We start from the raw sequence: 13,219 nt of genomic DNA on the forward strand, positions 1-13,219 counted from the left end.
AGAACATTGTAATGTGCAATAATTGCATCTTAGGCATGCGCATGGTGTAGTGTATTTTTTTTCTGTACATACATTGAAACTTGATATATGTGTGGATGTGTAAATGTACTGTTGCCATGTTAGGGCCTCCAAGCACATTCAAGCTGTTAGTCACAGCTTCTTGCCTAGAGGACCCCCAACAAATTTCTTAGAAAATGAAGTATCTTGTACAATATACAGCTAGATGTTGTACACCGAGCCATTACACACACACACACACACACACACACACACACACACACACACACACACACACACACACACAAACGCACGCACACACGCACGCACACACACAGTTTGAGCCACATGCCTGTAATATATGAAAAGTTCTTCACCACTGAAAAACATGTGGCTGTGATGATGAGCCCAGAGCAAAAAAAGAAAAAAAAAACACACACAAGAAATTGTGGGGTTTCACGTGCCAAAACCACGATACAATTATGAGGCACACAGTAGGGAAGTACTCTGGATTAATTTTGACTGCCTGGGGTTCTTTGACGTGCAGCCAATGCATGCCACATGGGCGTTTTAGTGTTTTGCCCCCCATTGAAATCTGGCCACCATGGCCGGGATTTCATCGTGCACTCTCGGGCGGAACGGCAAAGCCACTACCCCACCACGGTGGGCGAGCCCAAAGTCAGTTTGAATTATCAAGATTCCACTCCAGCTTCATTATGGTCAAGCAAAAACCACTAAACAAAGGTTACTTAACTGGCACCTGCTCAATACAGATACAAGGGGCCTCTATATATACAAAAATACATACTGTTTTGTTCAAAAGAGAAATGAAGTACCTTTATTCATTGCTGAAATGTACAGTGGTCTAGAAAAATGACGAAAGTTCATAGTTCATAGAACTGGCAACACTTGGCCAGAATGCCACAAGCCTGTTAAGGAAATGAGCTCATACAGCCAAGCATTGTCTTGATGAAGGTGCATGCAAAGTGGAAGAGAAACATCAGTGCAGTTTCCAAATTTTGGAAATCAACAATTACTTTCTTCGTCTTAGTAGCAGCACTGAGACAGTTCTGGAATGAATAACAGAGAACATTCGAAATTGAAAGGTGACTTCAGTAGTGCAGCTGTAGCATCAAAAAGTTGCTTACTTATAGAGACATGTTACCATGCAAGAGCATACTTTTATGTTAAGTGCACTCAGGTATTGCAAAGTATGAAAAGGGCAATGTCTTGCCACAGTCTAGGTATTTGCAATATTCAGTCCACACTTGAGGCAAGGCTGTACACTGCTCAAAAATAAATAATATAGCTTCTGCAGCATCAAAAACTGACCATACTTCACAAATGCCCAAACTAACTTTGATAATCTCTAGAGAAATATAGAACCCTGGGGTATAACTGCCTAGACATGCAACATCTGCTTGCAGTTCTCTCTGACAGTTAATTCAAACAGAGAAAATAAAGATTGTATGTACAGAACTAAACTACATATTTCTCACCTGCAGACATTTGCCCTGCATCGACAGCAGGATGCAAAAGCTCGAAAAAACATGAACAACTGTACTGGTGCAAGCTTGGATGCAGACCCTTACATTATCACAGTGATGTGCATCAAAGCTTAGCCTTGCATGTGACAGAAATGAAATAAAAAAAGGATGGAAGTGGCTAGTCAACAGTTCCTCTCAAGCTGTTACGCACAAGTCTTAGCTTTAAGATTAAATAACAAGCTTGCCAAGACAGGGCACTTCGTTAAAATCAAAATCACCGGTTCAACAAGAGTACATCAATGCACACCTAGTAATAGGTGACATTGGAAATATGTGTATATATGCAAAGGCTGCATGAACCTTCCCTATGCACCCCTTGTGTGGTTCCCTTTACAATATTCCTAAATAATGGGCAAGCCTCACCAAAGCAATATGGGACTCTCTCCCTCTGTTCAGGCAAAAGTTGCATGACTTTGGGTGCAACATTAGCAATGCACTATGATGCTGGAATTTTCCAACTGCCACAAAAGCCACGCTTTGCTCTGGAGAATTAGGTGGTCTAAAGAAACAAGCACACAGCGATTAATAGATAACAAGCCACATTGTACAAATCAAATAAAACTTGCATGATAAGTGCCATACTCTTCTTGCTAGTAAGACAGCTGCACTTTAAGCACAGACAATTCTGCTCCAAGCAGATTGACAGCAAAATTGAAAAGATACCATCTGCTTCAACATATCTCTAAATAAAGACAAGTTCTCATGTCATTGTGACACCCAAGGCTCTACGCGAGTGTTCATAAACAACATAGCTAATGCTGACAGCAGGAGCCACTTTCATGAAGTTTGGAGTGATGCCACGATAAAGGCCACTGAAGCCTTCAGTGCGGACGATGCCTTTGATGAGTCCAATCATGGAGGTCCGCTCGTGTTTTCCATCTGCAGTACATGAGACACACCAACACCTCAATTCGATTACCTCACATGAGAGAACAGAGCATTTTCTGTTGTTGTAACAGTTATTGCGAGACTGAAAGGCGACTGCAGTAAAGCATCTTCTCAAACCTAAGCACCCCTCAGTTTTTCATGCCCAAGAAAACAAAAGTGAAAGATTGGAAGCAAATAAAATATAATTTAAAGTCCAGGTTAGAAAGAATTTTTTTTTATATACAGAAACTCAAAATTAAGCAGTTCAAGCTCTCGTCGAATGTAGGAAATATTATGGTTGATGAGATAAACTACTGCTCGCTGTCAGCACACTACAGTAGCTCACTCAGTTTGTAACAGTTATGAAGTCTTTCATGCTGCCTCTCTGGATGCTACTCTTGTTGCTATTGGTATACTGTAACGAACTGTCCTTCTGTTCTTTTAAGCCTGTTTGCCACAACATTTGCTTGAAGGGCAAGAGTATACATCCAATGACAAAGGCAGTGCTGAAGTTATAAGCATAATTTCACTCAGGTGTTGAAATATATGAAACCAAAATATTCCCAGCTCACGTCTGCCTGCACATGGCATCAACTGCATATAGCTGGTAGGTGAAATGCATGGCAGGAGTAGAATTTCTGCAACTAGAAACTATACAAATGCTGAATTTCTAAAGGTGAAAGTACTGCAACTGTTGACAGTGTTACAGAAACTAGTGGTCATACTCTGCCAAATGTTACCGACTAATGCTTCCCACAGTCTTGTAGTTAAACAAGAACACTTGTTCGTCATGGGCATGACTACTACTGAAGGTCTTCTGTTACTGACTGCTCTAGACTCAGTCACACATTGAGCTTACACAGAAATATGAGAGGCGAGATTATGAAATAAAAGAATAAAGAATAAATTGGCAGAGAACAACTCATTTGAAATTAACCACTTACATACTATCAGGCTATTACATGAATGTGAAAAACAAACTTAGTTGCACTGCAACCGAACAAGTATGAGTATTGCTGGTGACAACCCAAGAATTGAGTGGAAAATACCACCTGTTCAACTTCACAGAATTCATATATGTGCCAGCCAATTATATTCCCCGATTCCCATGTCGTCACAGCAGAGATGAACTTCTTTCAATGTGGACGTGTCTCGAGGGCTATGTTTTGTGGCATGGAGAGCAGGTACAGTGCGGTTGTGTGGGCAAAGCTTGCACTGAATTCTTGGGCTGTCAGCAAGTATAGGAAAGAACAAAGAATGAGCGTGACCCTGCGTTCGTCATCCTTGTCCATTTGTGTATGGCTTCCAATGGATCACTTCCAACTTGCCTACTTTACCAAACTTAGGTCAATGAACTGTACAGCTTATCAACGAGAGGAACTTGGCTAAACAGAGTACCTTAAAGGAAGTCTACTGTAGTTTCCCGATAAGCTATCCGTGGGAAAAAAAAGCAAGATTGATGCATAAGATTTTCAGGCAGTGGTGCAAGACTTGTAAAATAGCGTAAACATGTGGAAGGGTCGTAGTATTTGCTGAACTCTTTGGATCCACATTGTAGGACAGGTTTCCAGCAGGAAACACTGAACTGGACAGCAGGGAACAAGACACATGACACGCCACCTGGGTGGAACCATGTGACGATGGCTCGTTTTACATTCTTGGAATGGTCGGAGTCATATGGCAGAAAACTGTTCCGTGACCAAGACTCGTACTTCCAGTCGTGTGTCTTCTTCCCTTCTGCCCTTGTCAGTGTTTTCTACTGGAAACTGCAAATATGTAGCTTCCCAGGCATATCACCACTTAGGTCTCTTCAGCTGACAACCCTTAATTTGCTAGAAATACATAAAACTCGAGGTTTATGCTAACCACTAATCAATGTCACGGTCAAATTGCACGTTCAACAAATGCACGGTGTCAGATTTTACAGCGAAGCTGTTAAGGGCTATTTTCCCCACTACCGTGTCCGCGTGTATAAAAAAAATCCCGAAGATAGGGCAATACTGAGCCGACCTGCGGCGGAGGTGACGCAGGCGTTAGACACTCCCCATACATGGGCCAATCCCAAAGATAGTGCAATACCGGGCCGACCCGTGGCGGAGGTAAAGCAGGCGCTAAGCACTCCCCATATGTAGGCCGACCTGCGGCGAAGGTGCAGTTCGCTATTAAGGGGCCCACATACATAGCTTCGCTGGTTATCCTTCTTCACAGAATGGAAGGGCACTGAGTTTTTTTGAAATTTTTATCTGTCATGGACCAAAGCAGTAATACCCTTACTTAAATGGGACATTTGACTCTTCTGTTACATTACTAGGAGTACTGAGATGACACTTCCAGCTTTGCATTTTTTTTTATTTTACATGAAGGTCCTAGACCTCAAAAGGCCTTGAAAAAATACTGGCAAGCCTCAGAATGCCCTAAATAATTAACTATAATTTTCTACGAGTCAGTTTGGCTTCGGTGGAGCTTCGAGCATTGCGTGAGTGAAGACTGCTTGTGGGAAAAGTTCCGTGGGTCATGGGAGGACGTCCGAAGGGCGTTGATAGAGACGGCAAGCTGGCTAATTCAGGACTCTAAGCAGGCCATGATAGAGGGCTTTGGTGTTGAAGAGAGAGCGGCGACAGAAAGAGAAGTCGTGTCATGGGCGCGATCAGTGGGCTGAGCGAGGTGGTCGAGGGTCAAATCTCCTGCAGCGGCCAAGACAAGGCGAGTGGACTCTGGCAAGCACTGCAAGAGCTCCTTCAAAAGCGCACTGTTCGCATCAACAACAGCCCAAGAGCCGTCGCATGCTTTTGAGCAGCTGGGAAGGGCAGCGATCTCCAAGCTCCTCAGAGGTGAAGAAGGTGCTGGAGGTGTGCGCTCTCAGATGCTGTGGTGCAGTCCAAAATACTCTGCTCCACTTGCTGGTATGGGGCATCTCAAAGGGGCAGCGATGACGTCCGCCACCTTGTCAGCAACCTCAGGAGACAGGTTTGCAAATAAGTGGCGATACTGAAAAGTCTCCAAAGTGATGTGGTGTAGATCGAAGGAGGCTTCGACCTGGGTGAACCAAACCTGTGGGTCCTTGCACCAGAATGTGGGCAAGTGAAGCTGTAGCGCTGTGATGTCCTGTGGGCGTGAGGTAGTGTCAAGTGGAAGGTTGCCTGACGGCGACAGGTTGTTGGAGTCGGTCATCTCGTAGTCCGGAGTCACCAATGTCGCGAATCGAGTGGTTGCAATGGAGCGCTGGAACCAGACGACGAGCGTAGCAGGCTCTTAGAATGGACTAGCACGTGCCGTGCTTGCGCTGCAAGCATGCGCCACCCAACTTTATTTTCCTTATCTTTTGCGGACTGAGAGTGATGACCTTTAGCGTCCAAGCATAGCGGAGTCGGTGGGCACTACAATGTCATGACATCGAAGGTGGTCATGTGGGAGCAAAACATTGTAATGTTTTGGCACTCACTCTGGCTCGCCCGGTTGTCCGCTATGCTGCTATGGTCGAACCTACTTCTGAAATACCAGCTTTAACAATATATTGAATATAACAATGAGAAGCCCCACTGCTGTGAATTTTTGCATGTGTTTATGGTAAAATAAACTGCTTACTACAATGTTCCCATGTCGAATTACAGGTTATAACAATTAAATCTGGCTACTAGGTGTCTGCGCCAAAATGAAAAAAGCAACTTGCTGCATGCGGCACACCTTTGCCACATCACCAGCCTTGCGCACATCTCCCTTTCACACTTCCGAAACACAAGTCAGAGGGATGGAAGGGAGAGCTGCTTGCAATGCGGCAAAGGCATGTGCAGCAAGCTTGCAGTTTTCTTTCTTTTTCCAGCATTTTGCATTCTTCTTTCCTTTCAATGCAGATACCCTGTAATCAGATTTAAGGAACATTGTAGTAAGTGGCTCATTTTTACCACAGAACACATACAAAAGTTTACTGTGACACCGTGGTTATAAGTGGATTCAACTGTACTTCTTTCTGTCTAGTTAAAATGTTTAATGTTGGTCCCCTCTGTTAATGTTTTTTTTTGTGCGACCTGGGTGTAACAATTATCCGTTATAGCAAACAAATTTTGAAGACACTTGAGTATTACTATAAGTGGGTTCAACTCACTTGCATATAAAATCCAATATGGCAGCACAGCAGGTGTGCTACGAATGAGTGAGCTGGAGTGATAACCTAGTGGTAGCCAGTAGCAGCATAGCAGATCTGCTTTTGGGCTAGAGGTCACGGGTTCGAGATGCAAAAGTGCCCGCGTACTTAGATTTAGGTGCACATTTAAGAAACCCAGAAAGTCAAAATTACTCCGGGGTCCTTATTGCGGAGGAATCCTCATAATCAGAATCACGCCTCGTAATCAGATCATGGTTTTGGCATAAGACGTAAACTCCAGGATTTATTTTATGTGCTAAAACGTCAAGAGGTTCTGCTGCTACGTGCCTACCTTCTGCAGCATGGTACATGCATTGAAAGTGAAACTGATTTGTAGAAAAGCTATTATTTTGGGCATTCTGAGGTGTGCCAGTATTTTTTTTTTTTTAGGGTTTTGATGCCTAAGACCTTTAACAAATTTAACAAAAAAATGAAAAAGTAGAAAATTTCCTGCTAGTACTTCTTAAGCTTTCAGCATAAAGTAATTCAATGCACGACACTTTCTCTTGATTGAGGTCCACAGCCTGGCCACTGATTAAAACATTAACTACAAACAAAACTTGAGCACACTTAAAAAAATAATTTCATAAGAACTATAACAAATAATTGGTCTGTCCACAGTTAATTTTAGACAGTAGTGCAAAATTGCACAGCAATGTTTTGTTATAGACTTGTGGGAAGCAAACGTCCACAGAGACTTCTACCCTTGTTAATATGAGCAGGCAAAAAGAAATTAAGAGCAACAGCTTGTTAAGTTCATGTGAGCGCCATCGCATCGGACTGGGCCAGCCCAACCACACGGGGTAGGTTGACTCAGCCTGACCCAATTGAAGCGCACATGTAAACACAGACGGGTCGGGACGGGACGGGCGATTAACTGGACGCATCTGACTAACATCAGAGCTTTGTCATGATATTGTCACATTTTAGTGACGGTAAGCAATTAAACACTGCCAAAAAAATACAAGTTAATCTGACTTTTGACTGGGTGAACTTGTGTGCACAAAGATGGTCAACACTCGGGCCACAATCATAGTGGCGAGCACACTTGTTGGCTGTCAAAAACAATCTGACGGGCCGAGTTTATCTGTTATTTATACATGTCACCGCGCATTCCACATCAATCACTGACGTGTGGGCAACCTGATCAGACACGGCTGCTTTACTATAGAATAGGTGACAATGCTAAAAAAAAAAATTGAAGGTGCATCTCACACTGAGCGACAACTGGATAATTTTACTGATAATCCGTTAGAAATGAACCCCATGTAAAACGACAACACTGCATGGCAATATATGCACATTGCAATAGAAGTGTGCACAAAGGACACACAATATTGCAGACAAACATCACCACAAAGCTGGCATTGTCTTCAACCTGTGTGCTACTGCACACAATTCCAGTGCACTTCACATTACACAAGTTGGAATGCTGCATTAAAAATTATTTTTTTGCTAGCAAAATTCAGCCAATGGAGAGTTTTAATGTGTGCACAAGCTTCTTACTGTTTACAATTTACCAGGTTACTGGAGCAGTGTATGGCATCGACAACACTGGTAGCAACATCTTGTGATGCAAACTTTAACCAGAAATCACACAAAGGTAATACTGCAGTGACGTACCAATACCATAGTGACATAATTGTTATTGTGCAGTCCTTTTATGATATACCTTTGACAAGAATACTTGCGTGATACAAAAAATTTAGAACTCACTGTAGCTGGACAAAGAATCGCAAGGTATCGCTACTAGCTTTGCTACTGCAGTTTACAGCTCCAGTAAACCGTTGAACTGCAAATGGTAAAAAGTTTACGGACAAACTAAAACTCTATTCTATGGATCTCCTACTCAATAATGGCCCCTTTTACAGTGGCTACATTTACATGAACCTGACAGGAACGGGTCAAGTGAGAAGTCGGGCTCAGACAGCTGACTCAACAGCATTTACATGAACATCGTATCTGACGGGTTGAGATTGCGACAGCCTTCATAGAGGCCAGAGGTTAAGACAATACGTCCAATTAATCGCTGCTGGCTTTGGATCACTGACCCGACCTGTCTGTGTTAACGTGCGCTTCAATTGGGTCAGGCTGAGTCAACCTACCCCGTGTGGTTGGGCTGGCTCAGTTTGATGCGATGGCGCTCACATGAACTTAACAAGCTGCGTCCAGCCCAACAAGCTGACTTGACTCGCTTCTGTTGGGTTCATGTAAGTGCCCTGACTGAAGGTAGCAAGCGGCTAATTCAGGGTGTCCACCAAATTGACATTTCCAAATTCCCCGAGGTTTCCAGGTTTCTCCGAGTGCCTTCGCAAAATTCACTGAGTGACAGAATTTAAAGACAGGTTGACACCATGTCGCCCGATGCTGTCACTTTGTAGTAAGCATGCTAAAAAAAAAAAAAGTGTGAATAGTAAAGAGTAGCGTTCATTCAAAAAAAATTCAGAAGGGAGGGGTTAGTAAAATGCACAGTGAATACGATATCTTTGAAAAATATGGTAAAACTTTTTGCAAATCGAGCTGAACATTCTCAAATACATGTACGAATAAAATGGAGATGCATACAGAAACAGTTATTTTCATATATCCCCTTCAGTCACGAATTATGATCAACTGTGAATACATGTGAAAAACATAGATGGTGCTTGAGACTCCACTGAAAGCAAATCAAGGTGGTAGAATGACTCTTTGAGCATTTTATGAGTCATCATAATTACATAGTAACTAAATATTTGAATATTGTAAAGTCAGTCATGCTATGCTTCTTCATAAAAAAGATTAAACCCCTCGCTCAAATTACATACACAAGTTATTCATTGGTCTCAAGCATTTCAAAAAGAGAGAGAGAACAAAGATTTAATAATGCGAATCAGTGAGAAAGAGTTCTTTCTTCACCCAAGGCAGGTGGCCTCCTCAGTCAAGGTAGCCATTGGCCCTTGCTGTTTCCCTGGCCTGGTTCACCAGCATGGCCTCCCACAATTCTTGGTCTTCTTCTGTGCTTTTGTTGTCGGTTCTTGATTGAGCTTTTTGATTGTTGGGTTCAGCAAGACACCCCATCATCATGTGACAAAGGGTGTCTGGCACCCCACAGGATAGGCAAAGGTATGGGAATTGGGTGGGGTGCATTCTGCGCATTATAATGCAGTACACATAGGAGTTTGTTTGGAGACGCCGCAGAGCAACTGTCTCTTCGCTGGTGAGACTGGGGTGCGGTAAGGGGTATACCCTTATTTCTAATTTGTCATGCTGCAGGATATCCAAATATTTTTTGGGAATATCCTCGGACCTTGTCGTATTTCGTAACCCCTCTGGCAGGAAAGCCCGGCTTGTATGATCTCGGGCTGCGGCGTGTGTCGCTTTGTTTCCTGCCAGTGACTCGTGGCCAGGGGTCCAGATAACGTCAGGATTTTCAGAGCTTGGGTGGATATCATGCCTTTTTGGAAATTACGACATGCGGATGGCGAGTCGCTCAATATTACGGCATTTTCAGTGCATGTGGAGGTGGCCAGTGCTATTGGCACCTCTTCGGCCGTGTCCGAATCTATTGTGATTATCGTTTCAGCGGCCTTTTATTTGCCTTTGGTATTAATTACGGTTACTGCAAAAGCAGGTATCCTTGAATACTTAGCCGCATCTGTGAATCTTGTGTTAAGGTCTGCAGATAATTTCTTGTGCAGTGCTCTTGCTCTTGCCCGCCGTCTTTCCTTATGAAAGTTTCGATGAATATTGCGGGGTACAGGTGCTGCTAAGATTGAGTCTGGTATATGTGTTGGGAGTCTAGATTTTACGTCTGATTTCGCAGTTGCCTCCACATCGTAACCCAGCCGAAGGAGCACACGAGTCAATTTGAGTCTTCAATCTGGCTTGTTTTGTGCGCTTCTGTGAGTTCCTCCCACGTATTGTGCAGGCCGAGTTTGAGTAATCGTGCCGTAGATGCTTTTTCAGGAATTCCCAATGCAGTCTTGGTAGCTTTTCTAATCATGATGTTTAGTTTTTTTCAATTTCTGCATTCTTCAGGGCCAGATAGGGGATGCCATATGCGATCCGGCTCGTGATGGGCGCCTGTATGATATGCAGCATTTCTTGTTCTTTGAGGCCGTGTCTTTGGCTTGCAACTCTCTGAATGAGGTGCGACACTTAGGTGAGCAATGTTAGAAGTTTAGGGAGGGTCACGGCTTTCGACCCGTCTTTATGTATGACAAGGCCAAGTATTCGCAACGACTCCACTCGTGGTATTTAGATTCCGTTAAGTGTTATGCTGGGGTCAGGTTGCTCATAGGCTGGTGGTCTGCCTCGAGTTCTCGCTTTGAGCACCAGCCGTTCTGATTTTTCGGGTGAACATTGTAATTCGCATTGTTTAAGTAAAGTTCGATGCAATTTACTGTCTTGGCCTGTAGATGATGCTTTGGTCCATATTGTTATATCGTCTCCATAAAAGGCATGACTGAGCCCTTCTATTTTGTTTAGTTCTTTAGGCAATTGCATCATTGTGATGTTGAAGAGCAAAGGCAAGATTACCGACCCTTGAGGCGTTCCCTTGTTTGGCATTTAAAAGTTTTCGGTTCTTAGGTTGCCAACCCCAATGGTGCCCGTTCTGTCTGACAAGAAGTATTGTACGTATCGAAACAATCGCTCACCACAGCCGGTCGCCTGGAGGTTGTGGAGTACAGCCTTGTGCGCCACGTTGTCAAAGGCACCCTTGACATCGAGTGCAAGAATGGAGTACTTGTGATGTTTTCCCAGGTAGTCTATTAGGTCTTCTTTGAGTTGTAATAGCATATCTTGCGTGGAAAGATGTTGCCTGAAGCCGAACATTATTTTGGGCATCAGGTCATTGTCTTCGAGGTGATGAGTGAGACGTTCGTGCACCATGTGTTCCATCAGCTTTCCTGCACACAATGCCACGAAAATGGGATGGAGATTCCCTACTTGCAGCGGTTTATTGGGCATTGGGGTCATAGTGATTTCGGCATGCTTCCATGCTGCTGGGATCTCACCCCTCTCTCAGCACTCGTTCATATAGTTTAGTAGATTGTTTACCCATTCCTTTTTGTTTCGGAGGATTTTTTTAGTGACCTTGTCCATTCCCAGTGAGGTGTTTTGAGTTAGCTTTGCCAGTGTTGCCCTAATCTCTGCATGGAAAAAGGGTCCGTCCAATTCTTGACTGGGTGTGCCTTTATATGGCTTTGGATTACTCTTGCTTGGAGCTTTTCCTCCCATGAGCTTATTTTTTATTTCTTCCAGTACTTGCTGCTCTGTATCTTGGTAATAGTGGAGCAACTCTGCAATGTTATGTCTCTGTTGTGTGTTTTGCATTGTTGGTAAAAGCGACTTGAGAATGTGCCATGTCTTTCTCACACTCAGCATGCCTTGAAGTTCGCGAGACTCTCGAGCGAACCGCTTCTCCGCGGTTCCTCTCGTAGCAGGGAACCAGTTCCTTTCCAGATGATTGACAACGTGTGTGACGTCAACAAAATTTGTCGGCCCGCCCACCAGGGATGACGACAACGAAGCGCCGACCAATGGCAACAGCCAGACAAAACTGGTTCCAAAGCGAACCGCTACAGAATACGGCCCCTGGATGTACGAGACATAGGACTCCGTGGGGGATTCGGCGCAGGAGGCCAGTTCCTGCTTTGCGGCAATTTTACGGCCGGCTGGTTTGCCAAAAAACTTCTCAACTGTCAACTTCTCTGTCCCAGCTGGTTAGCTCCTCTTCGTGGTTTTCGTACCACACCTTTGCCGTGCTTCTTAGGTAGAACAACAGGTTAGCTAGCATAAGTGTAGGGTCCCATCTGTTGATTCCACTCACGCATTCGTACATGGCCACCCACTCTTCAACGTCAGCGCCATCGGTCCTGCAGAAAGTTCCAGGATCCTTGGATTGCACAACCACAACCGAAGGGGACAGTGACGTAGCTGGCGACGGTGACCTTGTAGGCGGCAGTGACATTGATCCCGCATGCTCACCGTCATTCATGGTGGGGACGGTGATGTGTCGTCCACTGCGGAGCTCCGTTTCCAGCCGTGGTATCCAGCACCTCCCACCAATATGTTACGGGGATGTTGGGAGTATAGAAAGTATGTATTTAGAATATATATACAAAATGAGTGAGAGTAGTTAACCCTTTGAAGGTTTTTGCCGTACATGTACGGCGGCGGTTTTCTGTCCCGCAAGGTCTTTGCCCTACGGGTACGGTTTCAACCTTCCGTTTGAAATTCCGCGCCATAATGACGATGCGTGCTTACTGGGAGGTGCTGCCACCTCTTAGGACTTACAAGAAGCGTTTGAAATTTGTGCTACCTTCTCGGGGAGATAAACAGAACTGATTTCTAGCTTCAGCGCGTCGCGCAGACTGTGGCAACACCCCTTTTGCGGTTTCGGTTTCCCCGCGTGATCGCAACGGAGGCGCGCGAAACGTCATTTTTCTCTTTGTCGGCACTCTCTTGCAGAGACGGTGGAAGTTGATTTCTATCTTGATTGGCGCTGCTCTTAGCTTGTTTATAACCGCCGCTCGCGAGGTATTCTCACTCTCAGCGGCAACGCGCTTTCGTGGTTTCAGTTCCTCCGCGTGATCGCAACGTAGGCGCGCGAAACATGATTTTTCTCTTTGTCGGCACGCTATCGCAGGGGCGGCGGAAGTTCATTTCTATCATGATTGGTGCT

The 13,219-nt window shown here is 44.4% G+C and overlaps 1 protein-coding gene across 4 annotated transcripts in view; it reads right to left on the bottom strand.

The window, feature by feature from the left end:
• Positions 1–807: 807 nt before the first annotated feature.
• SCaMC (Short Calcium-binding Mitochondrial Carrier) overlaps positions 808–13,219 on the bottom strand; it is a 93,040-nt gene continuing 80,628 nt past the window's right edge. For 3 of the 4 annotated variants that reach the window (XM_055062802.2, XM_055062801.2, XM_050195081.3), the window contains one exon: positions 808–2,423. In XM_055062802.2, coding sequence (XP_054918777.1) covers positions 2,245–2,423 — 179 coding nt within the window. In that variant the 3' untranslated portion in view covers positions 808–2,244. The remainder of the gene's footprint in view (positions 2,424–13,219) is intronic. The other variant, XM_055062803.2, reaches the window with a different exon arrangement.

This window comes from Dermacentor andersoni, chromosome 1 (assembly GCF_023375885.2).
Source record: "Dermacentor andersoni chromosome 1, qqDerAnde1_hic_scaffold, whole genome shotgun sequence".
NCBI classification, from domain to species: domain Eukaryota; kingdom Metazoa; phylum Arthropoda; class Arachnida; order Ixodida; family Ixodidae; genus Dermacentor; species Dermacentor andersoni.